This window comes from Anopheles coustani, chromosome 2 (genome assembly GCF_943734705.1).
Source record: "Anopheles coustani chromosome 2, idAnoCousDA_361_x.2, whole genome shotgun sequence".
Lineage (NCBI taxonomy): Eukaryota > Metazoa > Arthropoda > Insecta > Diptera > Culicidae > Anopheles > Anopheles coustani.
The window spans coordinates 75949658-75977372 of record NC_071289.1 but is presented as its reverse complement, the minus strand read 5'-3'; the positions used below and the strand labels follow the sequence as shown (position 1 = coordinate 75977372).

At 45.5% G+C, this 27715-nt stretch overlaps 1 protein-coding gene across 3 annotated transcripts; it reads right to left on the bottom strand.

The window, feature by feature from the left end:
- Nucleotides 1-368: 368 nt before the first annotated feature.
- On the bottom strand, nucleotides 369-27073 carry LOC131267443 (mitogen-activated protein kinase kinase kinase 13-A). 3 transcript variants are annotated; one of them, XM_058270324.1, is made up of 9 exons: nucleotides 26507-27073; nucleotides 21669-22386; nucleotides 9542-10150; nucleotides 7847-8041; nucleotides 4281-4946; nucleotides 2979-4193; nucleotides 2766-2936; nucleotides 2547-2651; nucleotides 369-1776 (listed from the first exon to the last, which is right to left on the bottom strand). In XM_058270324.1, the coding sequence occupies exons 2-9, from the start codon at nucleotides 21788-21790 to the stop codon at nucleotides 1323-1325; spliced, it is 3537 nt and encodes a 1178-aa protein (XP_058126307.1). In that variant the 5' UTR covers nucleotides 21791-22386; nucleotides 26507-27073; the 3' UTR covers nucleotides 369-1322. The 3 variants fall into 3 exon arrangements, with proteins under 3 accessions (XP_058126307.1, XP_058126306.1, XP_058126308.1); XM_058270323.1 differs by having other exon boundaries at nucleotides 2547-4193; XM_058270325.1 differs by lacking the exons at nucleotides 21669-22386; nucleotides 26507-27073 and having other exon boundaries at nucleotides 2547-4193; nucleotides 7847-8039; nucleotides 9542-9587.
- Nucleotides 27074-27715: the final 642 nt, after the last annotated feature.

The window sequence follows — 27715 nt, the reverse complement described above, 5'->3', positions numbered from 1 at the left end:
GACTGTGTTTCATATACATATTTTTAATCTATCTGCACAGTTTTGTTTAGATTGAAATAGAGTTCGTAGCACTAACAAGCGCATTTCGTGTACACGCAAATGCAGAATTTACGGATTATTGTTTAAATTTACCAACGTTACACTCGGGTATATTGCATTTGATTCTTTTGTTTTTTTTTTCATCTGATCTATTTGAATGTAGTCCACGTAGGAAGCATATTCGGAGCAGCGGATCGTAAAGTTGATGAAATCGAATCGAAAGTTTACAAACAAAACGTACATATATAACTGAGTGGAAGTGTCCAGTGATGAGTGAAACTCGTACAAATTACGAAAAATAGGAACTAATAACAACAACAAAAAAAGAGTACGCATAATTGGTGCAACCATTATAGAGCATCCGCATCGAAAAACACAAACGAAAAAAGGTACTTTATAACCTAATTACCACCATCACTTCCCCTGAGACCCTAATCTTTCGACGATTGAGGGTTTTCCCCTAAACTGCCGCTTGTCTTCGAGCCTACATTCCCGTAGCTTACACTTCAGTTCCTTACCACTAAGTTTGACAGATTTTCCGTCCATTAAATAGGCCACCAGGATTTGTACGCGCGTGCGCGCACGATTTTCTTCTCGTTTCGTGTACGACGCTACGGACTATTATTTACCAATGCAGTTATTAGCAGTTGCTTGCCTTATCGCTTATCCTAGACCTACAATGTTTCACGTACCCCCGCGCATCAGCTATCGTTCGTTTCAGTCTCTCTGCATTCACAATTATGCCCACACACGGGCGGCACACACAGACACACACACACATACAGATACATAAACAATCGTAACCCTAATGTAATATCCTTTCGCCCTGAGCTTGCACCTTTCTTTGCAGTCGGGTCAGTGTACACATGCATACTTAAAGGCTAACCAAGGGGGGCTCTTAAAGGGTTGCCGGAAGTGAACGAGATGAAGGACGGAACTAACCGGTAACGAATGTACAAATAGTGTAAGAAAGAAAATAATTTTACACACGCAAAAGATAAGCTGGATAAATATATGCAACAAAAGAGGCTAACGAGGAAAACCCAATGGAAGATGGAAAGAATTGCAATATGTTACACACTACAAACAAAGGACGAAGTATAAACGTATCTAGATAAGGGACAATGTACAAATAATCCTGAACGTGAAGAAAGGAATGCATTGCACTTAACCTTCTCCCTAGGGGCTAGAGCATCAATTCATAATCTCAACACTAAATGGCATCGACTTTCTCTCTTTCTCTCTCTGTCTCTCTCTCTCTGTTTTCTATTTGCTACACCCATTTATACCCGATTTCCATTGACGACATCGGCTACGGGATGCGCCGGGGATGCGATCGTATGACGCTGGCGGCGTTCATCGTCCGAGCTGCTATCGCTGGAGTCCTGCTCGAGGTCACTGTCGGCGACGTTTCCATCGTCGTGCTCATCAATGTCACCGTCGTCGTCATCGTCGTCGGTGTCCTTCGCCGAGGTGGTGCTCCTTTGCATCGGCTGCTGGACGGCACCACGCCGTCCGCCCACCTTCATCACCATCGACGGCAGGTCCGGGTTGGACTCGAGCGTCGACCGTTGGCTGGACGGGGCGTGGCTGTACTCGGACGTGTTCTCCTCGTCGGTCACCGTCACGTTCGAGGGGATCTTGCGGTGCACCTTCGGCAGGTGGTCGAGTGCTTGAGCTGCCATCGGGCCGGAGTGTTTTCCGCGGCGACCACGTTTGATTGGAAGACGTCCAACACTAGAGGGGTAAGATGATAAAGTGAGAAAATGTCAGTAATTATCCTCCTAGCATGTCATTAATGTGATACCATTTCATTTTAAAATGGGAGCTCTAAGTAACCTTCGCCAGGCGTTACCAAGGGAGATGCTTGCCAAGGCAACGAAGACATAAATAAACTAAACTGAATCATGAACAACGAAATATAAATACTTTCAAATCTTTTTGCTTTCCATAAACAAAAATGTGTTGGTCTCCCTACTTCGTCATCTTAAAATACAGCTACATATTCGGTGTAAAACCGGTTTCGACAACGAAAAACAAATCATCACATTGATATTCACTGTCAGAAGACCAATCAATCGATCCATAAAACGGGAAACTAAGATCAGGTGAACAAGACAAACCTCCGAAATACCCTATGTCACATGCAATCCGTGATAAATGAAACGCGGGTTTTCGTAGCCACGGGACACAGACACGCAATCATTGTCACATGCGGGTGGGTGTGCGATAAGAAAAAATACAACATTTCTTCTTCGCGATCAAGAAAGAAGAAACAAATACCATATCATCTAATCGCTCCAGCTGTGGTCCAACGGTGAACAGTTGTCGAGGGAAAATAGCTTTGCTAATTGATTGCACACAAAGGCCGGCCGCGTTTGGGTGTAAAATTTGATTCGAAATTCATCTTATCATGCCATCTCTTATCTTGCGAATACTTCTCACCGGCGGCGTTGGTGGACCGTCGTTGATCGGAATCTACTGCGGTGAGTCATCCAACGACTTACCTTTTACGGCGAAGTGCGTAACTATTGTTGTACTGCTTCTCGACCGGTTCCTCACCCTCCTCGTCGGTCCAGCTGTCCGTCTGGCGTTCGTCTTCCCGCAGCCGACCCTGCAGGTGCTGGTGGTGCAGGTGATGCAGAGGATGACCATTATTGCCGGCGGCATGTTCCGCCAACCGAAGCTCTACGTCTCCGCTGGCGGGTTGCTGCTGCTGCTGCTGCTGCTGCTGCTGCTGTGGTTGCTGTTTGCCGGCCGTTCTCGGTCCATCCCCATTGGCGGAAAGTCCGGCTGACAATGGTCCACTGTAGAGGTACACACCAACGCCACCACCGCCAACGTTGATGTTGCTAGCGGCACCCGGATGTTTGAGCAGTATCGTGGATCCGAGAGGACTCTCAACGCCCCCGCCGGTTCGACGTGCCGATCCCGGCGACTGCTGCGGTTGTTGGCTCAGCTTCGGTTGGCAGCGGTACACGATGACATTGTTGTCGTTCAACAGGTTGCCGTAAGCGGCCGCACTTTGCTGCAGCTTCTCCGAGATGAGGTTCACCTTCCGATCGAGCGTGTCGATCTTATCGTCGTCACTGCACGCCCGATCGAGCCGCTCATCGTTGCTGTTCATCGCGTCCATGATCGGATCCGGACTCGAGCCTTCCCGCTCATCGTCGTACTCCTCCACATCTCCGTCCGCTTCCTCCTCCTGGAGGTTTCCATGCCTTTGCTGCTGCTGCTGTTGGGTACTTTGCTGCCGCCGCAATACACCTCCATACCGGTAATTCTGCTCCGTACCTCCGCCGCTCGTCGTCATCATGTCGCTGCTTCGACTATTTGTCATCGTCGAGATCGAGATGGAATTTCCGTTCTCCTCGTCCTCAGGCACTTCACCATCGTCCTCCGACTGCGGCTTGCTGCTACATCTGTACACACTACTGACTGCTGGCCGCGACGCCCCATCCGCATCATTTGCTGATTTCTTCTCATCTTCCACCTCTTCCCGGAGCCGACTTTCTCCCTCCTGCTCTTCCTCGCGCAAACTCGTCGACATGCGCTTCGTAGCGACGTTCGGGCTCGGACTCGCATCCGTTTCGCTTACCTCCATCGCTTCCGTCTGCGTTTCCATGTCGACCAGCTTGACGTGGCGCGTCTCCGGTTCGCTCTGCACCCGCCGGTCTCGGCTCGGGCTCGACTTGGGGCTTTGGGAGTTGAAGGTGCCGGAACCGACGCGCCGGTGGCGTAGCTTTTTCGTCCGTCCGGAAGAGTTTGGCGTTGGGGCAAGGGGCGTCGATTGCTGCTGATGCTGCTGCTGTTGCAGCGTTACCGTGGCCGCCGTTGCTGTGGTGGTGGTGTTAGTGGCGGCCGCCATATGGGCAAGCGTGTTGTAGGGGGGTGGTGGAGCCACCACAACCGACCTTGCACCGTGCGGGCCGGATGGGTTTACTTGAGCGTACAGGGTTGCCCTTGGTGGAGATACGGTTACGCCGGTGTAGCCAGAAGCCGTTGGACTAGGTGTCGTCGACTCGCCACAACCACCGGGAAGGGCCGCTGCCATGGAAGGGAAACTGAACGGTCGCTTACGGTTCGATTTGTCACCGGTGCGCTTGAGGATGCCACACTTTCGTTGCGGTTTATATGGGAGATGTTTCTCTCGTCTAATTGATGAATAGGAGAAAATACAATTAAACATTGGTCATCGGTATCGGTATACAAACTTAAAGCTTGCAAAACATGTCACTTACTCAGCAATTTCCTGCTCTTTCTGCTCCAACTGCAGATAGTACGCGGTCAGTTGCAAGTACAGCTCGTTCGTACGCTCCAACTTCCGCTCGTACGTCATGCGAATATCCTGCGCGTGCTTCCACTCGTCCTTGCGCTTCTGGATCAGGTCCTGCTCGTACTTCTGTATGTTCATCCCGTTGCTCGTCAGCTTCGTCATGTGGCTGCGGATCTCCTCGCGCCACGACTTCTGCGTCTCGTAATACCCGGCGCACTGTTCCTTCTCCCACGCCTCGAGCAGCTCCCACCCGGCACTGTCCAGGTGCTTCAGCAGGATCGTGAACGATGGCCTGTTGCGCGGTTTCACGTTCCAGCACTGCTTGATCAACTTCTTGAACCCATCCGGGCAGGAGGTCGGTATCGGCAGGTACAGCGAGTTGTTGCCCACCCCGAAGATGATCTGCGACGAGTCGACGTTCTTGTAAGGTACCTCGCCGGTCAGCAGCTCCCACAGGACGACGCCGTACGACCAGATGTCCACCTTCTCGTTGCACGGCTCGTTGCGGATCACCTCCGGGGCCATCCACGCCACCGTGCCGGCGAAGCTCATCTTCGTGCTGATTTCGTTCCACTCGCGCGACGTGCCAAAGTCGCTGATCTTTATCACGTCGTTCTCGCCGATCAGGATGCTAAATTAGATTGGTTGGAAAAAGGAACCACAAAAACACCCAGGTTAGAAAGTAAGGTTAGGAGTTCGAAACAGTTTTAGATGCATACAGTTAAAAGCAACAAAAAATCCTATGGTTACTTTGATGTTCATCTCAGTTGATGTGCAGAACAGCATTCAAATAGTTTTGTACTATTTGGAGAAACAAAACATGCCATGGGTTAACACCATTCTATTGCGTCATTGTTTCGTCCTCCCTATCGAGTTATTGCATAAGGATGTGTCCTTTTAACCGGTGCGTTGCATTCCATGACGTCATCAGAAGCCAGGGAACATCGTTGGAAACCGGAACACCGTCCAATCATTCACCCCTCGCTTGGCAAAGGATACCCAACCCACCGCCGTACGCGCGAATGCGTCGCACTGTTTTGCGCATGCGTTTGTTTTCGTTACGAAAGCATAAAGTATGTCCTTTCCTTCACCATCGTTCACACAACGCGGCGGTACTTTTCCCTTTTCCCGTTGGTATCCCTGTCGTTTTTTCAACCACTGCGTGGAAACGATACGATGCAGCTACGATTTCCTTTTACTCCACCGAAGTAACTGTATCCCTTCCTCTCGTGTGTCTTCACCTGCCCTCTCCTTCGTTATGCCGGCGCGACCACCATCGCCTGCTAGGTTCCGGGTCGATCAATTTTTGGATTTTCCCAACATAAACCGACACAACCCCGACGACGCACACAGCGGCGTTTCAAGATACGCTTCCAACGCGCGGCCAGTGCCGTTCACTAAAAAGAAAAAAAACCTCCGTTCGGTGCGACCTCTTCGGCCGTTGGGTTGTGGCGGTTTTCGCCTTCTCAAGAGTGTGAAGGTCATATCTCTGAGTGGTGAATTTTTCACCCAAGATAGCGAAGGCACATCCACACGCCAACCGAAGGCAAGGACGGCCAAGACTCAACAAAAAAAAACAGAAAGTTTAATAAAACACTCGACTCCATCTATTAATAAATCGAAAACGGGAAAAACGCGCCTAAAAAGCCATTCACCGGCACGTTCGCGGATTCGGAGTGTTAAGTTTGCATCACACTAGGGGTATTTTTTTATATGAATCTCGGGTTTGAAGAAGAAGATTCAACGCACGCTCAATCAATCGCTCGGCAGTGGAAGGCTGAATTCGATTGAAAACGAAATTCACCGATGAAGGTATATGCCGATCCGAAAGTAACAGTCTCACTACCTTAACGAGGTTTGTGTTTTTTGTATTTTTTTTAACACGACTTTCCGGAACTTATCAAAATTAAAACAAAACGATAGATGGAAGAAAGTACAGCTTTCAACTATCTGCAATCGATAGATGAAACAGTCATGCGATTATTTACTGAGGTTTACGGACTTGTACCGGTTTGTTTTTTGTTTTTACTTCTACCCCATCTTTCCATTCATTTCTCCATTCCTGCCGAAGATGCGTCACGGAAAATGGGAAAAAGTTTTTCGCTTCACCACCCTTCACACGCGTCGTCTTCGTCGTTGTCTAAAATTAATTCCGGGTTGTCGAAAAGGAACTTAGGAGAAAAAAAAACTTAACACACGGCAATGGTCCGCTGAACGGTTTAACGTGACGCGTTAGTACAACAAACGAGTAACGAAATAATTGTGCAAAAAATCACACACGAGCACACCAGTCAAAAGGCAGGGAAATTGGGGGAAAACTTTCAAAAAGTAAAACTCGTCGGAAAATTTGTATTGTGCGGGGTATCTACTGCGGAAAGTTGTACGTGACGAATCGAGGCCTACAACGACGGAGTACCGGAAGGTAACGGAGGGCTGAGTGAATGATTTATGGATAAATACTGATAAAAATATTATTAAACGAAAATTATGTAACCTTGCTTTAAAAAAACCTTGCGTTTAGATCTAAAAATAAATTGATCGATAAAAAAGAATTGTATAATTATGTCGCTTGTGTTTTCAGTTATTAAATATTAAACTAATAATGCGAGAAGCCTCTAAAATGTAACTTTTCGATAAGAATTCTAAACAAACCTTTTTTAGTGGTCAACCAACTACCACTTAGTGGGTTTTTTGCCATATAAACCTATCTAGCGACAATTACTCGAAATAGATTCTAAACATAGTGAAAGTGTTGGAGCAGTATTTTTTATCAATTTTCCTAATCGCTAAAACCCATTGCTTTAATCAGTATTCTTTCCTTAGGTTGCACTAACTCAACGTTTTTCTGCCTTATCAATACAGAAAATTCTTTGAAAAAAGTAGGATGAACACGTGTTGATAAGACGCTATTAAGCCCTATTCGAACTTATATAACTTTGTTTTACGTGTAAAAAACCACTGCCGACGTCAAAGTTTTATCGAATCAGAACCGGGTTTTATTTTCTGCCTGCATTAAGAACTTCGGCGTGCTGTCAACATTTCTCTCCAGAGATGAACAAAAGTAAGAAGAAAGTTGATCTTGATAAGCGTTTAATAACGCGTACCTCATTCGCTTTGGAAGTTCTATATGACGTCAGAAAGAGCGCAACAAAAAAGGGGGGCAAACACATGTGCCATAGTTTTTATAATCCTCTATCTCAAGCTTAGCTTGATGGAAAAAATCCTATCGAGCCATAGCGGTGCTTTTATCACTCTGGTACAAGTTCTACTGTTCCATACTGCAGTGGTAGCAGTTGAATCAAAGCACTAAAATTTTTTTTTGGGTAGATTATGCCCCTCGGGACCTTTTGTGTCCGAACAAATGTCCAACACGGAGTTCCCTTCAGCTGGCATAAATGTTTGATATACGGTGGTTTTTCCTGTCTTTTTTCTGTTTACGATAAACAACCTCCGCCAGGGCGACCTAATTGTAAAAATCATTACAACGGCCCCGGAACTACCACAGTCCCCGGTCGGTCGGCGGTTACTTACTTCGGGCTCTTCAGGTCACGATGGATGATCTTGTGCGAGTGAAGGTACTGCATCCCGTGGGCGATCTGCTGCGACCAGGAGACGAGCTGCTGGGGCGATATGATGCCACCGCTGTCCTGCAGCTTCTTATGCAGCGGCCCGTGCGCACAGTACTCCATGATGATGCAGAACGCCGGCGCCTGTGTGCACACCCCTCTGCGGAGGAACCGGTGGTATGGTGTGAAACGCCCCAGCGAAGAATCCAGGCCACGCAGGAAATGGGGAGCAAAAATAAGGAAGAACACATCAAATGAATTAGTATTGCGACGGGTAACGAACGAGTGGTGCATGAGAAGTTTGTTCTAAACGGGCGAAGGATTTTTTCGCGGGATCGAGGGGGAATAAGGGAAATACGAGTCAGGTACACTCAGGAAGGACTCCACAGTCCGGTCGGTCTCGTCACGCGATGCACCAATCCCTAAATCATGCACAAGCGCGGCACGATATAACTCTTGGATGAACAAGGAATATTAACATTAACCGTTTATACTTATGGTTATGAGAGAACGAGCAAATATCGAGAAGGAAGTAATTCAATGAAAATATTTTACAAAACTTATTTCAATTAGATCAATGATATAAGAGGTGGTAGATTCCAATTATTTTTATCAATTCCTACATATTCTGCATGACTTAATCATTTCTAAAGGCATAAGATATTGTCTTTAAAGTTTTGCTTTATTTATGGTACTGAATTCTAAAGCTTAAATCCATAAAACGAGTTTCATACATTATCAGTGTATGTGCCGAATTATCTTTGAAGCAACAGTTTAAAATAAATTTAAGAAAAATCAAGTATGATTAAGGTTCGTTTTGATTTCCATTTTACCAATTCTTAAAACGTTTTTTTTCTACTAGAATACTTGCTATTTTGATTCTTTTATCTGCCCGCTTCAGGGCCTTGAATTATAGTTTAGAGCAGGGGTCGGCATACATTTCCCTAAAGGGCCAGATGATTCAAAGGAAACTGAAACCGCGGGCCGGATACCTTAAACGATGACTGAATATTTTCAAAGTAGTAACCTTTTTAATGGAGTATCATCTTTCTAAATAGTAAAGTTATATAAAAAGTGTTATAAAGTTATATACATTTTAGCATTATACTTTTTAAATCATTTTCATACTTGTTTTTGTTGAATTTTGATTTTGGATCCCAACATATAACAGGAACACCTCGTTGAACAATTTTAATCCAATTTTTGGCAAGAAAACAAACCTGACAAATCCGATCAAAGTTGAGATGAGGTTTTTGTATGAACCACTAAAATTTTCTTACGGGCCGGATAAAATCAGTTGGCGGGCCGGATTTGGGCCGCGGGCCGGACTTTGCCGATCCCTGGTTTAGAGACTCCTCCACAAGAACGCCAAAGGAACTCAAGGGTTACCCGTTCTCTACTACGGACATTTGTTGGCGCAAAGGACTGCTGGCTGTCCGGAACGAGAATTGGAAAGAACGCTAAAGGGAACCTTCAACACGCCACCAGCAAAAAGCCACCGGATATAAATAGCTTTGACCTAGCGTCGAGTCGGATCCCAAGAACCTCAAGCATGGCGAGGCGCCCGCGACACGTGACGCACGCGACACTGTGTCGCTTTCGCCGCCAACGGGGCAGAAATGGGGACACCGAAAGGGTTTGGCCTTTTTAACTAACTTACTTGAACTTGACGATGTTCTCGTGGTCCAGCTTGCGCAGGTGCTTGATGTCCGTCTCTTTGACCTCGCGCACCTTCTTGACGGCGACCAGCTCGTGGCGCCACTTGCCCCGAAACACCGCACCCTGGGCGCCACTGCCGAGCCACACCATGTCGGTGATCGTCTCGTACGGGATCTCCCAGTCCTCAGTCTGTTTGCTCTTCATCTCCATGATGTGGCCCTTGCCGATCAGCGACAGCACCGGTCGCATGCACCCGAACAGCCCGTCCATCCAGCTGGTGGCCGCCGCCGGTTTGCCCCCCGGCAGTCCCACACCGATGCCGACGCCGACACCAACCACAGGCTCGCCGGCCGCACCCGTCACCACCGGAAGCCGGGGCCACCCGTTCGTCATCGTGGCCGCCACGTGATGGTGATGGTGGTGATGGTGCAGCTGATGGTGCATCAGATCCGGACTGCTGTCCGTGTTCGCTCCGGCCGGGTACTCGCCGGCGTAGATCAGCTGCGGATGGTACGGCGGGGCCGGTTGCTGCTGGTGCAGCTGTGGCTGCTTCTGCGGCTCATTGTTGTTCAGTCCCAGCTGATCCAGCTCCTCTTGTATGGACATCATACTGCAAAAGAGAAAAAACAGAAGAGAGGGAGAGAGATCAGCAACAAACCATCATGGGTCACAGACAAACTTCCTCCCTATTTTATCTTATCTCCCCAGCAATGGCCGAAGTCACGGACGGCGGAAGATTACCCAAACTCTCCGATAGTTTCCGAAGTTCAACGGCAAGGTCAACTAAGGGATATCGGTTTCCACACGCCCGTCCAGGGTCGTCCGGGGCCATTACTTCCCCGTTTGCGTTTCGAAATCGACGCACCCAAACCAAACCCAACATGATGATAACGAACGAGCCGGTGAAGGTTAGTGTTTAGATCTGTATACACTGAGGCGCAGGTGGCCTACGCTAACCACCTGAGGCGTGTTTGTTTCCACTGTAACCCCTTCCGGATGGAAGGTGACGAAAAAGCGGCGGCAAGGGAGGACGTTAGGCTTCAGCGAGCACCCAGGGCGAGGGGGAGGGGAGGAAACGCCTCATTGGGCACCGACCACCCCTGGGCACGTTGCCACGTCCAACGGAAGGGAAAACACATCAACCTTCCACAATCGGGTGCAAATAGAGAAAAGTGTGAGCGAAAAATAAACACTCTTGCAACATCCATCCTTTACGTTGGAGGAGGGGATGTCGTGGAACGACATTCCCAAGCGCACCACTTCCGTATATGGAACGGAGGAGGAATGTATCGGAATAGAACATGACAATAAACGTAAAATAAGAATGCATTCCTGCCTCCCCCGGAACGTACTTCACGTACACTTCCTTAGAAGGCAAAGCAGCCATCGGCCTTTGGAGACGTAGTAATAAAATAATACTTCCCCTCTCTCTCTCTTGGAAGACATCCAACATCTTATCGCGCAATTGAATGCCTAGGAAAACCCTCCCCTCGATCCCAATCTCTTATGTCTATTATTAGAAGCTTACCGGTGGATATGAAACGGTTCAAAAAATGGACTGATTAAATGTTAAAATTGTGTGTAGATTATGTTTCTTATTGGCTGATTGTTTAAATATATTATTTAAAAAATTTCCTTTGCTGGACTGTGTTCAATTTTATAATCCAAGCAACAGTAGAATTTATTGAATAGTTATCTATTATAGATTGTAGCTTTATTTCCGTATGGAGTTTTATGTACACCAAAAACTCGACCAACTCCATCCATCGATTCTGAAGCATTCCTCACATAACGTTTGAGCAATGCAGATGTTGTTGAAGATTCGTTTTCATCTCTATTTTTCGATAAAATCATCTTAATTTTACAATTGAAACTCAGTGCATCCCAAACAAAATAAGCATGTACACATTCTACACTTCTTAACAAAAAAACAACGTATCATAAAAATGCATAAAATCATTATTTTGGTTGCATTTCCCAACAATTGTCTGCAGCTTTCTGTAGTTTTTAGGTAAAACAATAGTTATTCATAGCAATTACGGGGTTTTCATTTATATTAACCCAAATTTGGTTCTAATTAATAAAAATAACTAAAATATAACAAATAAAAAATTTTTATTTGAATAATAAAAATAAATTCAAAAATAACCATGAACCATGTATAACCCTAAATCCATCGGTGACCACTGTACTGTAATCCAATGACAAAAACATTTATGTCAAGGTGTATCTATCAAAAGTTATACAGCACAGTTTATACAACAAGGGGAAGTCGATGAAATATCAACCATTTTACATATGTTGTTATTGTAACTATTAAATTAGTACATAACTCTCAAGAAAAGTGTAAAAACCATAGCTCTTTTCCCAACATGTACTTCACCGAGCATCGCTGGGACTTCAAGCTAGTTTAGTATGTTTTGACAAAATTGAAGAGTAATGGAAAATTTTGTTTAGTTCTTCAAATGAGTAAGTAATATCCTGTTAAGTTTGGCGCATCCTAATATTAGCATTTTTTGCGAACAATGGGGTAATAACAGTGTTTGTTATTCGAATTGATTCAAGAATCATTCCAAACGAAATCACAAAGATATTCAACCGTGTTGACCAACGGCAAAAATAAATAAAAAGATAACGCATCACTTTCAGGTTCGCGAACCTGATTCTGGATGACCATACTCTAGTTAAAAACCTGCGCCTATCTTTCTTTTTCAAAATATGTATTTGAAGATGATGCAAAGCCACGCACAAACATCATGCCATTGCGGAACACCTGAGGGCTGACCCAATCCCCGATCTAGCACCTTTCGGGTAAATGCGTCAAACATTTTCTCCGTGGCGCGACCACACGACCCGACCCCCGCAACTTCTCCCACTTGAAAGCCCAAACTTGTTTTTAACCGCTCCCTCGTCAAACACACACCTTCCCACCGGGCCCTCCTCGCATCCTACACTGCCTTGGACCGGTCCGTTCGAATATCCGCATCGATTCGCATCGTTCGACAGAGTTTATACTTTATCTTATCAGTCCATGCTTACGTGCCCTGCCCCTCTCGCTCGCGCTCTCTCCCATCTTCTTGTCTCGTAGGATCTGGAACATGTGCCAGTGTCTTGTTTGCGAACAGTAACAGTACCTTTTCCCCCTCCCCCACACTTTCCCTCCACCAGTGAGGAATTTTCATACACCAGGTTATGTCGTCGGATGCGCATGGGTTTGGCATGTGTGTTGGTTGGCAAACGCTAGGTGAATTATTTCTGCCAGCGTCATCTTATGCATCATTACCAAGACACACTGCCAATCGGCGATTGTTGTGTGGCGACTAAAAAATGGAAATGCGTTTTCAAACACAAGCCGAAAAAGGGCGACCGAAAACAAGAACAACCAAATGTAGGTTGTCAAAACAAAGTCGAACCGCCGGGAAAAAACATCCACCCAAGGAGGGAAGGGCATGCGAAGAGAAAAACAAATATGCCCCCACCACCCCCGCCCTTCTCTTCCAAATCACCGTAAACAACAAACCCTACCGCAACCAAATGGGATTGGTGGGTTGTGTGTGTGTGTGTCCCTAAAAAAAAAGGAAACCAATGCATGTTTTTTTGGGGCCGAAAATTCGGACCATGGAAAACGACTTCCCAACCTGCCGGAAGGGGGGAAAAACTTATCTCTATTTCCGCGGTAGCAGTCTACCGTCTTCACGCCAGGCCCAGCAATGGGCTAAGGGAGGGAAAAACTAATTTTCCATAAATCACACTGACAAACGCACATGCTGAATAAAACGTTGATTTCGCAGAGGGTATCGTTTATACATCCATTCGCAAGTCCCCCCCCAAAGGACGTGTGTAGAACCGCACACATACGTAGTTGGATCAGATTCAATCGATTCGAGCTTTGATTGCACGATGGCACGGACATCATCATTATCGCCAGGGAAGGGGCAAAACATGGCGGAACAAGGAGAATAAAACACAAAAACGTCAAGTAATGCTAGTCTGCGCAGCATTTTGCGTCTTAGTACCGGGTAGAGATTTACGATTAGATTTTTGACCGATAATGGGCAAAGTACGGTGCGGAGGACAGGGGAAACTCATTAAATACCATTAGGTAATCCTCCAGACGGTGATTTATTTTACATCAGTTTTCCCCAAGAGGAAGTATCGTTTAGACGTGTAGATAATGATGAGAACATGTTAACAAAGGATAAACACTTTCTTACTAGTTTTAGATCTCCTGGGCAAATACATGAAGAACCAAATTCTTCAAAAAGTAAAAACTTACATAAAGATAACGTTCAATGAACTTTTTTAGATTCAATTGTGAAATTTTGATCACGTTGCTTAACCGATAATTACTGGAGAAATACTTTAGAACAATCGTTAATCCGCATTTTTTGCTATAGTCATTTCAATCAAATTTGAAATGGCATTCGAAAACAATTGAATAAGAATGAACTCGAGATTGCTTCAGAAAAACTCAGTGAGAAATTATTAAAAAGCATTAAACTATAACATAAAAACATTGTACAAATTACAATATGCTTATCTGAGGAAAGAAATTTAACTTACAAATTATTGAAATTGAAATTGATTAAAAAAACAAATACATTTAACATGTCCAAAGGAAGCATTGAACTAGAAAACAGAACTTTGTTCAAGTTTAGTGCGATTCTAGAAAATCAATCAATCAGTTCACATTATTATATGTTCATTGTTGTAGATAATCGGAGCTAAAACAAGGTTGTTGTTGGAAGCTAACTCTGTTGCTTCATGTCATTATCAACATTGTGGCAAAATTGTTTTGCCTCAACGCACTGCACATTTCCACTCAAGCTCACATTCTTTCCATCTTGGTTATCTCCTGGGGAGACATCTGTCTTTTCATGTCATACGATTTTTTCCTTTGTTGTCATCTAACTTCTAAACAAATTATCACCGGGGACTATTTCTTTTTCGCACACACAATTAGCACGGCACGGTCAGACACCCTGCTTATGGTTCCACACGACGTGACTTCGATAAATTCCCCTGCGAAGCGAAAGGGGAACCACCGGATCTCGCCAGGATGTTACCGTTAGTAACACACCGGTGGTTGACTCGGTTGAGTAGACGATATAATATTAAAAGCGACAGCCCCTCGCCAAAGATGGCAAGACGGTGAAAAGACGGCAAGGTGCGCTGATCTGGAAGACGCGATTGGAAAAAAAAGTAAACCAACGTTCTAACGTGTTGCCTTTGGCTTGATCTCGCGGAACCCCTTTCCTTTCCCCTCCGAACGAATGGTCTTTGTTGGTTTCTTTGTTTGAAAACCAAATGGCAAAACATGAACACGATCGCGCGACACACCAGAAGGAGAGAGAGAGGGAGCGATCGGTCATCGAACGGAACACGATGTTTTCCTGAAACCTTTTTCCCTGGTCGAGATGGAAAGATGCAAGACGGGGTGGCATGTGCCTGGTGGTGTGTTTATTTGTGTACTGTTGGTGGCAATAATCTTCCGTCAACTATCCCGTTTTGCTATTTCAGAATTCCACCGTCAATCATTGCTGCGCAGTAAAGAATCGGGTCTGTGCAAAGTGTTCCCTTTTGACAGCTCCTTATCTTCTTCTGAACAAGTGTTTAGATCTTTACTATTTTCACGATCGATAACCTTTTGGGCAGATTCTATGATTAAATAGCCTACTTATATTGTTTCAAACCCCATCAAAGGGTCCTTGACCCGTTAGGTGGTTGCGGCGTTCGTGGGTAGCCGGTTCATGTTTCAAATATTAAATCAATCGTTTCGTGTGGTTCGTTTTGCTCTCGTGCGATCGTGCAAATAAAAGAATCGCATTTTCAAACAGCAAAAATGGCTATTGATCGAGCGTACAAAAAACCACCAAGCACACCTTTCACATCGTGCGGCGGAGGAAACATGAAACCCCGTCGACATTCGGTTCGGTTGTGTCTTCAACTAAATAGCATCGGAGCGTTCGTCCACGGTACCTCGTGATTGGCGTTTTTCTGTGTTCGTCCGCCAGCCGAATCGCATCGCATCGTCGGATGCACTTGACCCCTATCGTTGATGGCGACTCCGGGATGGCGCTGTGGCCGCGGTGGTGTTTGTCACGCGTAGCGACATAATTTGTTCCACTGGACTGCGTGGTTGGGGTGTGTGTTTTGACACGGCCAATCACAACTGAACCAAAACACGACCCTCTCCATCTAGAAGATTCCAAAACACTGCCATGCCAGCAGTTTGTGCCGATATATTTTTCGTCTCGCTTTGGCTTAGAAAGTTTACGAGTGTATCGAACAGTTGATGTGATTTGGAGCTGGTAATTTATAAATCTAGTTCCACGCGAGTAAAGTACAGTTTTTGTAAAACAAAAATTAAGGTGATATTACGACAAAAGAGTGGAATGGAAAGCCACTATGAAACTTGGCAGGGATGTTCCGGCAACAAACGAGCAAAATCGTTGAATGAAAATTAAACCAATTTTACAATCACAAATTAAAAAAAAACGTTCGAATTACAAATAACATTAAAAAGGGTTTACAAAACTGCAGGAAAAAAAGTAAGTTAGTTGATAAGTGAACAGCAATGAATTAGAATTGATGATTAAACAATAGGACAAAACTCGAAAGAAGTTAAGTCCGATTGAAATACAAATAAAGATTTAATTCTCTTCGCTTTTAGATTGATTTGAAACAATTGCGCATCAGTTAGCCTTGAACACCTACCGAAGACGCCTCGACACATGCTATTCCGCGATCGTCATTAGCCCTTGCCGGGCATAATTAATGTTCGTAAAATTCTGCTCCGAAGAACCACGCGGATGCGGATTAATGAAAGATTTTAATGTTTTCAAAAAGGAAGCGAAAAAGGTGCACAATTTAATTCGATTAACGATTTCCGGCTGCTAATGAAACTCAGAGCGCCCCCGATCTCTCGCCCTGCTGTCGCGTCGTCGGCCGCGAATAGGTCAAGATGGTGGACGGTCACTCGTCTCTCGTCGTGAAGATGTTTGTGTGCGATAAGGAAGAGCACAGCTGGTTGGATCGCTTGCTAGCCGCCGAACGTGCCCTTACAACGCGTCTGGGTGGCGGCAATCGGGCGGAAAATCACGCCAGGGGTGTCGGTTCGCCCAAGGAATTCCAGAACGGCAGTCACCCAACGGGAGCGGGTGGGAATAAGTTGTGCAGGCGGGGCAGACGGGCAGGTATAGGGCACATTTAATCCGATTAGGACATTACCGCACCCGTGCTGGGCCGGTCCGTAGTGTACCAACGTTCCGATCGGTTCTTATCAGTCGAAGGAAACAAAGCATCAAATCGAACTCATCGGGTCGCTCGGAGATAGAGAGAGAGAGAGAAAGAGGGAGGAGGTTAACCGAAGGCACAATGATTGTGGGGCCTAGGGCAGCGAAGGAAAAAACATTAGACTCGCGGTGATGAACTTTGAGCGGAGGTCGATCCGCTTCCAGCCGCCTTCCCCTCTCGTTACCTTATTTCTGTTGTGTACATTTTCTTTCCAAGCCGACATAAGCGGGAGGGGATCATCGATCTTCCCGAAGGCGACACAAATGAGGCAAATGAGAATGCGACCTCAGCCTGAAGGGAAAAGAAAGTAAAACCAAAATAGGCATTTTTTTGTATACAAAAGTATTACGACACGGTAGGAAATCCTGCCATCATTCCATTCGAGTGTGTGTTAGATTCGTGTTTGTTCAAAAAGGAACCAAGGAACAAGTACTTGAGTTGCTTCTAAGGTAGTGAAGCATGCAACAAGCTTTTAAATTAAATAATCTTTGACACAAATCTCATAGCTTTTGAAATTCTGACTGAAGTACAGGTTGTCAAAGAATGAAACACACGGAACAACTTCGTTAAATTTCACCAAATGTTGAAAGTCTTGCGGCTTTATAGCGATAGACAACAGCCTGAGGGAGAAAAAACGATAACAAAAAATAGCAAGGTGGAAAAAACCGCCATCGAAGAAAATACATTACATCTCCACAGTGGTCTGCCGTTGCTTTGCCTGTGTCTAGTTAATGTCGTCTTTATCTTCCCATCTTAATCTTGTCCCAACAGTGCACTTTTTACCCAACCCACCCCGTCGGTGTAGGAAGTCGTCGGTTTTATTGAGACGCACCGATTGGAACGGAAATGACCGATGATCGAGTGTGCCAGTGTGTGTCTACTCCCAGTCTTATCGGAGTTTATTTGCATTTTCCACCCGGCAATTCACGGTTGATCAAGTTCAATCATGATCAGACGGCGTGCGATTAATTGCAAACAATATTTCACTAAAAACTACCGAAAGCTAAAAATAATATATTTGTAAACAAATTTGGCCTGATTGCAGGAAGGAAGACATATGACGCCTTTACCTGCGCATGCCAAACCAATTAAAACCGATGGGGAAATAAATGGTGCTCGAGTTTTACTTCAGGAACAACGCGAACGATTTAAATGATCTGATAATCTAATCCAAGATTTCAATACGAAAACAACGATTTCCCATTAAAATGGCGAAATCGTTTGCCAGCTAGACGTCAGCTAGCAACCGGAAATGATGTGTAGGGTTGTTTTATGAGCTTCCTGTCCCAACCAATTGCCCACCCCGGCGTATTGCATCGCACGACAAAGAGTTCGCCATTTGTGGAAGTGTGCGCGTTCGCGCTTGCTGCCTCCACACGTGGGATTTTGCACGTTTGGCCGAGCGATTTCTGCCATGACTGCAGAAGACACGCTGCTGTTGTGCACGTTGCTACCACGCAGCAAATTTTGCGCATGCGCACGACATTCTCGGTCCAAAAAGACAACCGTCGCAGGATGGTTCGTCGAAAGGGTTTTATGTTTCCTGTACGTTTTTATAGCCCTCCTTTTGCATTTTGTCGCTGCTCGGGACTCGATCGAATGATCAATCAATCCCATAGTCCTGCGAAATACCAACCCTTTCTTAACGATGGCATTCTCGAGGGCTGGCTTATCCGGGGGGTCGCTGGTGCGCTCGAAGCAGGAGGCCATGAACACCATCGTGCGATTGTCTTGGCCACCTTCGCTGTGCGCCGATGTTGAAGGTTGCCGTTGGAAACCGATCGGTGAGGATGGTTGCTGCTTCGTCTGCTGCTGGGAATCCAATATTGCTCGGACGCGTCAGTCACGCACGGTGACACCTATCGACACTCGTACGCTTGCGGAATTTTGTTTTTCACTTTCTCAAACTGACCACTTGCATCGAATGGGGGTTTGCAATTTTCTTCTCGTACAGCAAACAAAATATGGCTGCCCCGGTCTCGCAATGCAGCATGGGTTGCATCTATCAGGCGAGTCACGTTGTTTACGCGGATTTTATGTACCCTCCATCCAGGTACAAAGAAATAGCGATGTCTGTCTGGATGTTTTGTTTGTGGAATATTTAAATTCAATTGGTATTTCCTCTTTGTTACACACTATTTTTGTTTTTTTTTCAATAACGACCTTTTATTTCATTAACTGCACCTTTTGAAAATAAAACAACCATTAAATAAGTCGAATATTAAACCACCGACCCCGTTGCCACCTGTCTTCTCTGCAATCTCCCTCACTCCCACCACCACTGTCCACTTCTAGAAAATCACCACCACCGCCAACGGCGCGAAAGGTCGCAACCGCTGGGCCGAAACGATGCCACCAGCCACCAACACCACCCAAAGTAGGCCACCGCGACGGCTCCACCGTCTCGTCTTCAGGAACTTTTTTGAAACAAACCACAATCAAAACACTGCACCCCTTGCGGAGGGGTTGGGGTAGCAAGAAACAAACTGACGAGATGAGGTTCGCCACAAACAGCCTTCTGCCGAAACCCTCGGTCGAGTGAGCGAAGGGAATTGGACGGATTTTTATCACTCGATCTTCTGAGGCTCGCGCGAAAATTTTCCAGTTGCTAGGGGGCGATTTTTCGAGCGTTTGGTTTGCTTCGATTTTTCCGTTTTTCTTCCGTCACTGCACACTTTTAACGCAACTCATAACGAGCCGGGCCGAGTTGGAAGGTAATAAAAACACAGTGTACACCTAATAAAACGCCATTGCCTCCTACAGTTCACGCAGGGGAGGAGAAGGAGAGAGATGGAGAGAAACTGTGCCGTCCTTTGCACACCTGGTTGTCATCTGTGCATCTGTCTGCGTTCGGATGACACGCGAAACATCCGCCACCAGGTAAGCACCGCGAGGACGTTTCTCGCGAGGTCCGTCAAAGAGGCAGAATTCGATTCACACACACACACACGGACCAGTTGTGTAGTAGTTCATCCGCAGGTGTCTCTACTCTGAGCCAACGCTGGGAGATGCACGGTGCGGTTACAAAGGCGTTACTACTATATCCCAATCGAGTAGGCTGTGCTCACAAGCGCGTCCGAAAAAAGGCAAAAAGGGCCTCTCGACTTTCTCGTCTCCGGTACCCTCTCCCCACCCCGCTAGTGGCTGGGCCTTGACAGTCCACATTCAAGGGTATCTCCTCCCCGAGCACAGATGTAGTCGCGAAACACAATTGCAAAACAAAAACCACCCCATCCGCACACTTACACACATTCGCTCACACACATTGGCGCACACAAAGGCTGATAGAGAAAGTAGGGTGGTGGTACGGACCAACGCGGGGGCCGGCTCCGACGGGGCCGGGGGTAAACGCGCGAAGGCGGAATACTAAGCGCGACGGCCAAGTCTGTCCCGGACACAAAAGTGCGTTCGTTCACAATGATCACAGCAACTCTACTGCCGCCATCCGACGGAACGTTTCGCGGCGCAAGCGACAAAAACGCTGGTTCCACTCTCCGCGAGTATTTAATCGAACCGAGGCCGCGCGGGTTTAGTTCGCTCGCGGCCGGAGAAGATGGCAGCTGGCGCCGAGAGTAACGGAACACTCGCGTGCCTCCATCGAGCAGAGAGCGCACGAGATAGGTTCGCGAAGGGAAGCGAGCCTCGCGCAACGTTTAAGCTTCTGCCGCGCTGTTGTCAAATAATCCCCAATGGCTCCAGTTGGCTAGGCAACGGAACGTTCGGGACTAAGGAGCTGCGGTTACACGGACGGATTGAATCGAGCTCGAGCGGGTTCAATCAAGGTTGACCAATTCAAGGATTCGTTTAGTTTAGTTGGTGGAGCGAATGGAACGAATGGAGCAAAAGGGGTTCTGTTACAATGAAGGGTTATAAGTATTTCATCATTTCATTATAGATAGTTTACAATACCCTTAATATAAGATAAGAAAGCTTAATCAATATAAAATACGATCCTTTTGCCAATGACAATCATGTCAAATGTCCCAGGTTGTTTTAATGTAATGAAGACAACGCAAAAAGACAAACCCAAAATTGTTGGAGTTGGAATCTCAATAGGAATAGAATATCGCACACTATGGGAATTAGTCTCATAGCCCACAGGACAGGAGTTAACGCGTCTCAATCATCGTTTGTTCGATTACATGATGAAATTCTTTTTCTCCTATGTATAGTGATGTAACTCCTATGTATAGGGGGTCCGCGACAGTCGAGCGGTAGCGCCGCTTAGAAAATCGGCCCATAAGCAGCGCCGGGGCACACCACCTCGACGGCGTGGGTTCGAATCCCAACAGAGACCGGACCCTCCCCTGTACGAGACGACTGACTCCACGTACAACAGGGAAACAAGCCCTTAACGGGCAGGCATGACCAAGAGGCCGTTACGCCAAGAAGAAGAAGAAGAAGTGATGTAACACCATTTTTTGTGAATATTTTGTAAACTCTATTGTTAAAAATTCGCCACATGGATATGTTTACAAACCTAATTCCATCAACGATAGTCAATTAGCAACTGACATTGGTTCATATCTGCACAAAATTACAATTGAAAGATATGCTGAACGATAAGAATAATCCATTGCATCCAACTATTCTTGTTCTTGGCGCTAAAAAATGTTGATAGAAATTAAACACATAAACATTATCTTTGATATTGTTCAAAACAATTACATTCAACAATTTACATTCAAAGGCATTCATTCTCTATCAAAACGAAAGTAATACCGATATTGTTTCATAATGCACATTTCCCTCAAATACATTATGTAAATACATTCTCGTTTCCGTTTGCTCTAACGTCATTCTCACAGTTTCCCGCAGGCCTTGAAACTTACCTTTTCCTGAGATGATGATCCGGTTGATCGGTGGCCAGGTTTTGCAGCGAAGTGCTCATCTTCTGATAGTCGTCGATGCGAGCCTGGCTCGAGGTAGCTCGCGTTTCACCCGAATGCTCCATTCTGACGTTGCCTTCGATCGCGGTAATCCCGTTTTCCGTGGAAAAACAACAATTGTTTCGGGCTGTTAATGGCCCACCTCCTGTACTTTCCACCTTTCTCGTTTATCACTCTAGCTCTTCGTAGCACTTTTCTCACCCAACACCACCACCACCACTAGCCACGGCCAGAGATGTTTTTAACCGCATCACTCAACATTTTGCAACCCTACTCCCGCGGGGTAGAACTTTTACTTTTGTGCCTTTTGGAGGGCTACACCCTTTTCCCTTTCGGTACGGATGGCCGTTAAGTGAGATAAGGTACGCTTCGCGAGGCGCACACACGCGTGTTATGACAAACACTGGCTTGAAGTTTTGTTTTGGCTAATAGGGTTATGCGGTTCAAACGGAGCAAAAAACACAGAAACCTGCTTCCTGGGCACGTGTTCCAATACACTTAGCTAAATCCGGTGGATGCGATTGTTTGAACGATCGCGATCGATAATCGATTCCGTCGGACGATCTGCTTCTTTTCTCACGAGCTTTGACGTTTTTTCTTATGTTTTAGCGCTGACGTGGAGTATTCCCGGACAAGTCGATTCAATGCAAATCACGCACACCTATTGGGAAAGAGAGAACGAAGCAGAAAGTCAGAGGATGAAAAATAGATAGTTTAAAAAAATGGATTTTCTAATGATTTTTCTTTACTGTTTTTCATGTAGCCAAGTTGAGTAAAATGCTCTTGTGAATTTCTTGGCAAAGACATTATGAAATAAAATGAAAAATTCTCCTTCCACGCATCAAGCAATGCGAATAATATTCCCTCCCCGACTGATTATCCATCCTACGTACAGAGACGATTACCCCGACGACGCAAAGGAAACAAAAGGACATTGCCATGTCGCCATGTCGTCTCGAAGCCATCAGTGGAAAAACTAACGATTGCCATCATCGAGCGTTTTCGGGTGATGCAGGAGGAGAAAACAACCATAAATAAAACGTCTTGCGGTGATTATGTGTCGAGCCAAGAAGCATCGGAACGAACAGCAGCGGCCATCGTCTCTTCTCAAATCGGTTGGCCTGGTGCCAAAGGAAAATAAACTTCGCTCTGGACTATGAATGAGTCTGTGGCGCAAAGAGACGGCTTCCAAGAATGCTCGACTTTCGTAGAAGTATAGCTAAGTAGGAGGGTTTATTGATCCCAGCTGCAGAAAAGGAGCATTTTTCCCGTTAAAACTATTTTACTGAAGACGATTTTTATTAAAAACGACCTTAGTATTATTCCTTTGGTTCATAAGGGCATGGAAATTTGTTTTCATTGCCTTTTGTTTGATGGTGACAGTTGCAATTGTCCATTGGTCCAAACATACTAAAATGTCTGGGTTCTAGTCCTGCAGAATGCTATTTCACAAAGAAAGCCATACATTTCATATCGTTTAAAAAGATCATCGTTTATTTATGGCGAAATTAATTGTTAGGTAATATGAAACAATCACTTATCTTCGAAACAACCCTATATTTCCTGGATGGAAAATGAAACAATGCCATTTTTTCCAACAATTATTAAGGGCTCAAGTACACGCCACATTCCTCTCAGCTTATTCATTCATCATGTCAAGACCGGAAAAAGGGGGCTTTAGGTTTGGATTATCAAAAAAAAACAACTTTTTCGTTCTGTGGATCAAAGTGCACTCGCTGAACCCCCGAATGCGTATGCAATTGCACATATTGTAGATAACGTACGTAGACACGCAATTACGACAACGCCCGAATAATTGTTTAGTTCTCTCGCGTCCATTGATAGAAGATGTGTCGACCCTTACTTTTTCTTGGAAGGGAGAACTACCTTTAAAAACACGTATCGTCCCCGTATAAAAAAACACTCGTTCATACGTTGGGTGACCACCGTTCAGGTTCGTACGTTCGAAGGGTTTTTGTTTTGTGATGTCTCATTAACGAATCGCCATTCTGGAAAAGCGCTCCCCTCCTTCGTTGACCACAGGCGGGTTTTTCTTTTTGTTTTTCGCGTGACCGCATGCGACGCAGTGACTTAACGCGTTAATCCCCCAGCTGGAAAAGGGGGCGCATGAAACGCATTAAATGTGAAAAAAACACCTGGGGCTAGCGACTGCAAAGAACCCTTCGTTCGTTCGGTTTTCAGCTGTCTAAGACGTGCGCACAGCAAACAGCGGTGAGTTGCATCGTTGCAGCGGCGTTGCCAACACTGACCAGTTAAATAAAAAAAATACTAAAGGGACAATGGCCAAACGCGGCTGCACTCGGCCACATGGCGGCAACACGGCCGTAAAACGCAACCACACGCACGTGTTCGCTGCCTACCAACCCTAAAGAGGTCGAACCAACCTAAACGGCTCTTTCTCCCTTTGCTGTGGCCAAATACAAATGAGAAAAAAATAAACTGCACCGAGGTGGGTGGCTGGCAAACAAAACTCAACCCGTGCCAAAAATTGGCCACCACCGTTCCCCTAGCTGCTCCTGGTGCTGTTCCATGCCAAATGTCTCTTATTGGTTGGAAAAATTATTGCTGGGTAAGATTTATTGCTTTCCGTTCCTTAGTGGCGGTTTGGGCCGGCAATTTTTTCATTCCAAAAAGGTCTTATCTGTTTTCATGATTAAAACGAAAGCGACATGGAAATGCAATATATATTTTTGTTTCTTTATTGCAACTAAAACATTGTTTGTAAAATAGCCATAAAGAGGAAAGAGGTTGAAAGTATTCAAGTAATATTTTAAATTGATTTTTTTTTTTGCAATTCTTTCACAATACAAAATATTCGAAGGATAAATACACTACATCACACTTGAATTCCACAGATTAGCATTTCCCCTGGGCGGACGCTTTCAAGAAAGGGTAAAAAAGAAGACTATGCGACATTCCATTCGCATCGGAATGCAAAATGGAACCCGCGGGGCGTAACGGGGCGGGTTCTGTACAGCGCGCGGCCCTCACGGACTTTCCACGCCGCAGCTTCTGGTGGCAATAAAACCATTTCTGCTATTGCATCACGCCACACGCGCCTTGGTGTCTCTTCAAGACACCGGTCTCCTCCCATCTGGCCGCTTTCCCGTTCCCCGATCGCCGTGAAGTTTCACGGTTTCGGCTCACACGGTTCGGCGGATCGAACCTCGACGTCTTGGCTCGCTCACTCTTCCATTGGTTTTCTCGGCGGGTCATCGAGAGCATTTAAAAAAGAAAATACCGCACCGAACCGATATCGAGGACAAACCACCGTGGGGCCATGCGTTGCCACGGCGTACCCGGACCTCATCCCTACCCCCAGCGTCACTGAAACATCGTGACGAAATTGTGACGCACGAGAACCATCACCACAATTCGCGGAGGATATTGAAGGAAATCTGTGAATCGAAAAGTAACAGTGGCAGTGAAGGGAGAGGGGAAGGTAACTGGCATTAATAGCATAGCAAGCCTTTACGAGAAGAGAAGAACTAAACGATCGAATAAAAATCAATAAGCTATTCCACTCGGAGAAACCGCCGTGCGACGTGCAGCATTGAAATGCGTGTTTATTACACGCATCTTTTCTAATGACGGACTAGAACAGATTTGTCTGCAGAGAAAATGAAACTGCAAGCATATAATGATTTCATTGATAACTTTAAATTACTTTTTTTTATATGTTAAACCAAAGTGCTACATTGAACCCCAATGGATGGTTTAATTTCGCATTGCAAAAATACACTTTTGCATGATTTTGTTGCTGTATAGGGAAATATTCAGTTTTGTGTTAAATTTTGTCGCATTAGCTGAATTTTTTTTCGTAAGTGATATTGTGCTAGCTAAATTTTACTTTACTAACTTTTTTGCAGTTTTTATAATACAAGTTCGATTTATAATTTTGTTCAATCTGATTGTCTGAAACAAAAGTTGGAGAGAGACCGTGTTCCATGATCTAGTCATTGAAGAAAACTCCTGCGCCAAAACGATCAACACGTACGCGATCATCGAGGTTCGTCGCTTGCTGTGTGATTTTTTAAACAATCCTTTTCTTTTTATATCGCTACATCTCTCCACCGCAATACCTTCAGAAGAATGCTTTGAATGTCGTGCGTTCATTTTTTTTATCGCCACATGTCAACCGCGGTGTTCGTAAAAGAATAATAACCAATAGAGGGAAAAATTCATTAACAAATTTTACGTGTATTAGGCACCGTTAACTCCCATGCGGCAAATAAGGCACACAAACACAGGTTCTCGGGGAAAACCCAGCACATCGTTTCTAGAACATAGCCCTTCAAAATACAGTGAACAACAAACGGTACGGTATGCGGTACCCGCTGCAACCATGGAGAAGGGAAGGCAAGAGGATGCCGTAGTCATTTTTCTTCCTTGCTGACACGTGCATACCCCTATCCTACTCCTTGTCTGCCCTACTCCACTCGTTCCGGGCAGATTTCGCTTAGCGCAAAACCACACACATGTGATGCTCGCGAATTTGATAGTTCAGCCCTAGCTTTCATCGCGAAAATCGATCTTTCGAACCGTTCGAGAGATGCTAGTTTGTGCGTATAGTCGAGTAGAGTATGTTTTGGTTGTTTTGTTGTGGATTGTACCTTCCGCACTTCACTGCCCGCCGCCCCTTCTTCTTCCACAAGCTGTATTTTCTATCGGCCTCTTTTTCCCTCCGCCAACTTTGCTACAGCTTCCCTCGCTCGCTCTCGCAAGCGCAAGCGCACACCGTTCGGTTCCCTTACACCTACCTCCTCTTGCTGCCTGTGCGCTGCTAGTAGCTCTACCCACAAACACTGATCTGCGGCTCAAAATGGCTGCCCGAAAGGCGAGCTTCGCATAACCTTAGTGTGGCACCACCGCTTGGTTTGCTGGACCAAAACGCTCGCCTTTAGACGGTACACGCTTTTTGCATCGACACATTCACTTTTCTTCGCGAGGGAAGATTTTTCAATTCAAACATTTATCCAATATTTCTGCCTTTAGAGTGGCGAAGAACCTTTTTGTATCCACCGTACAACACCACTCGCACACACCAGTGAACGGACCCAATCAAATTATAGCACAGTTGTGCTAAGGCTGCCGCTGCTGGGGCTTCGAGGACACCTTTTACGTGCGCTAATTTTTTCTTGCGTTTTTGCAATTAGCAACACTTTTAGTTACTCTTACACTAAACCCGACGATGGCTCGAATGAGACGCGTTTTTCACAATCATTTCTTCGGCGCTCAACATTGGCAAATGGAGAGTTTGCTTCACACGGAGGGGGGGACCACAAACACGGCACACTAGATGGGAAAAGCACAACGAACCGCGACGGTCCTGACAACCGTTCGCCGAGCGACTTCGATGGAAACTGAAACCACCGTGGATAGGATCGAAGTTAACGCGACGTAGGACGTCGGTGAGAGCGAGACGACCAGTTGTGCGCTTTCGTGCTCTGCTCTACCTGTTTCGAAGAGCAAACATCAAACCATAGGAACGTGAGCGAAAAGCGGAACAACGGAGAAAGAGAGCCTGTGGAAGGGAGAATGAAAAGGATGGAGAGTGAGAGAAGGTGCTTTAACTTTTTCTCCCTCTTCTGCGCAACATATCTTTTCCGGCTTTATTTTTCCATCCCTTTTAGTTCACAGTTTTAATCCTGTCCTTTAAATTTTGATTTATAAACAATGGAAAAACAAACTAAACCGTTGAACTTTAAATAAAAATAAAATATATATAACATACACAAGTTAAATGACCTCAAACAAGTTTCATTTTTTTAAAGTACATAAATTTGTCTATTTCCCTAGCCATACATAAAGAATGCAATGCGTCCCCACACTTGAGAAAGTAGTTTTTCGTGAAATGGGACTGAACATAAATCCAAGAAGAAGTTGGTAAACAAAAGAACCCTTCGTTTTCGCAGCGGTCAGAAGGGTGGATTTTGGAAAAGAAAACCCAGTGAAGAATGGTTGCTGTT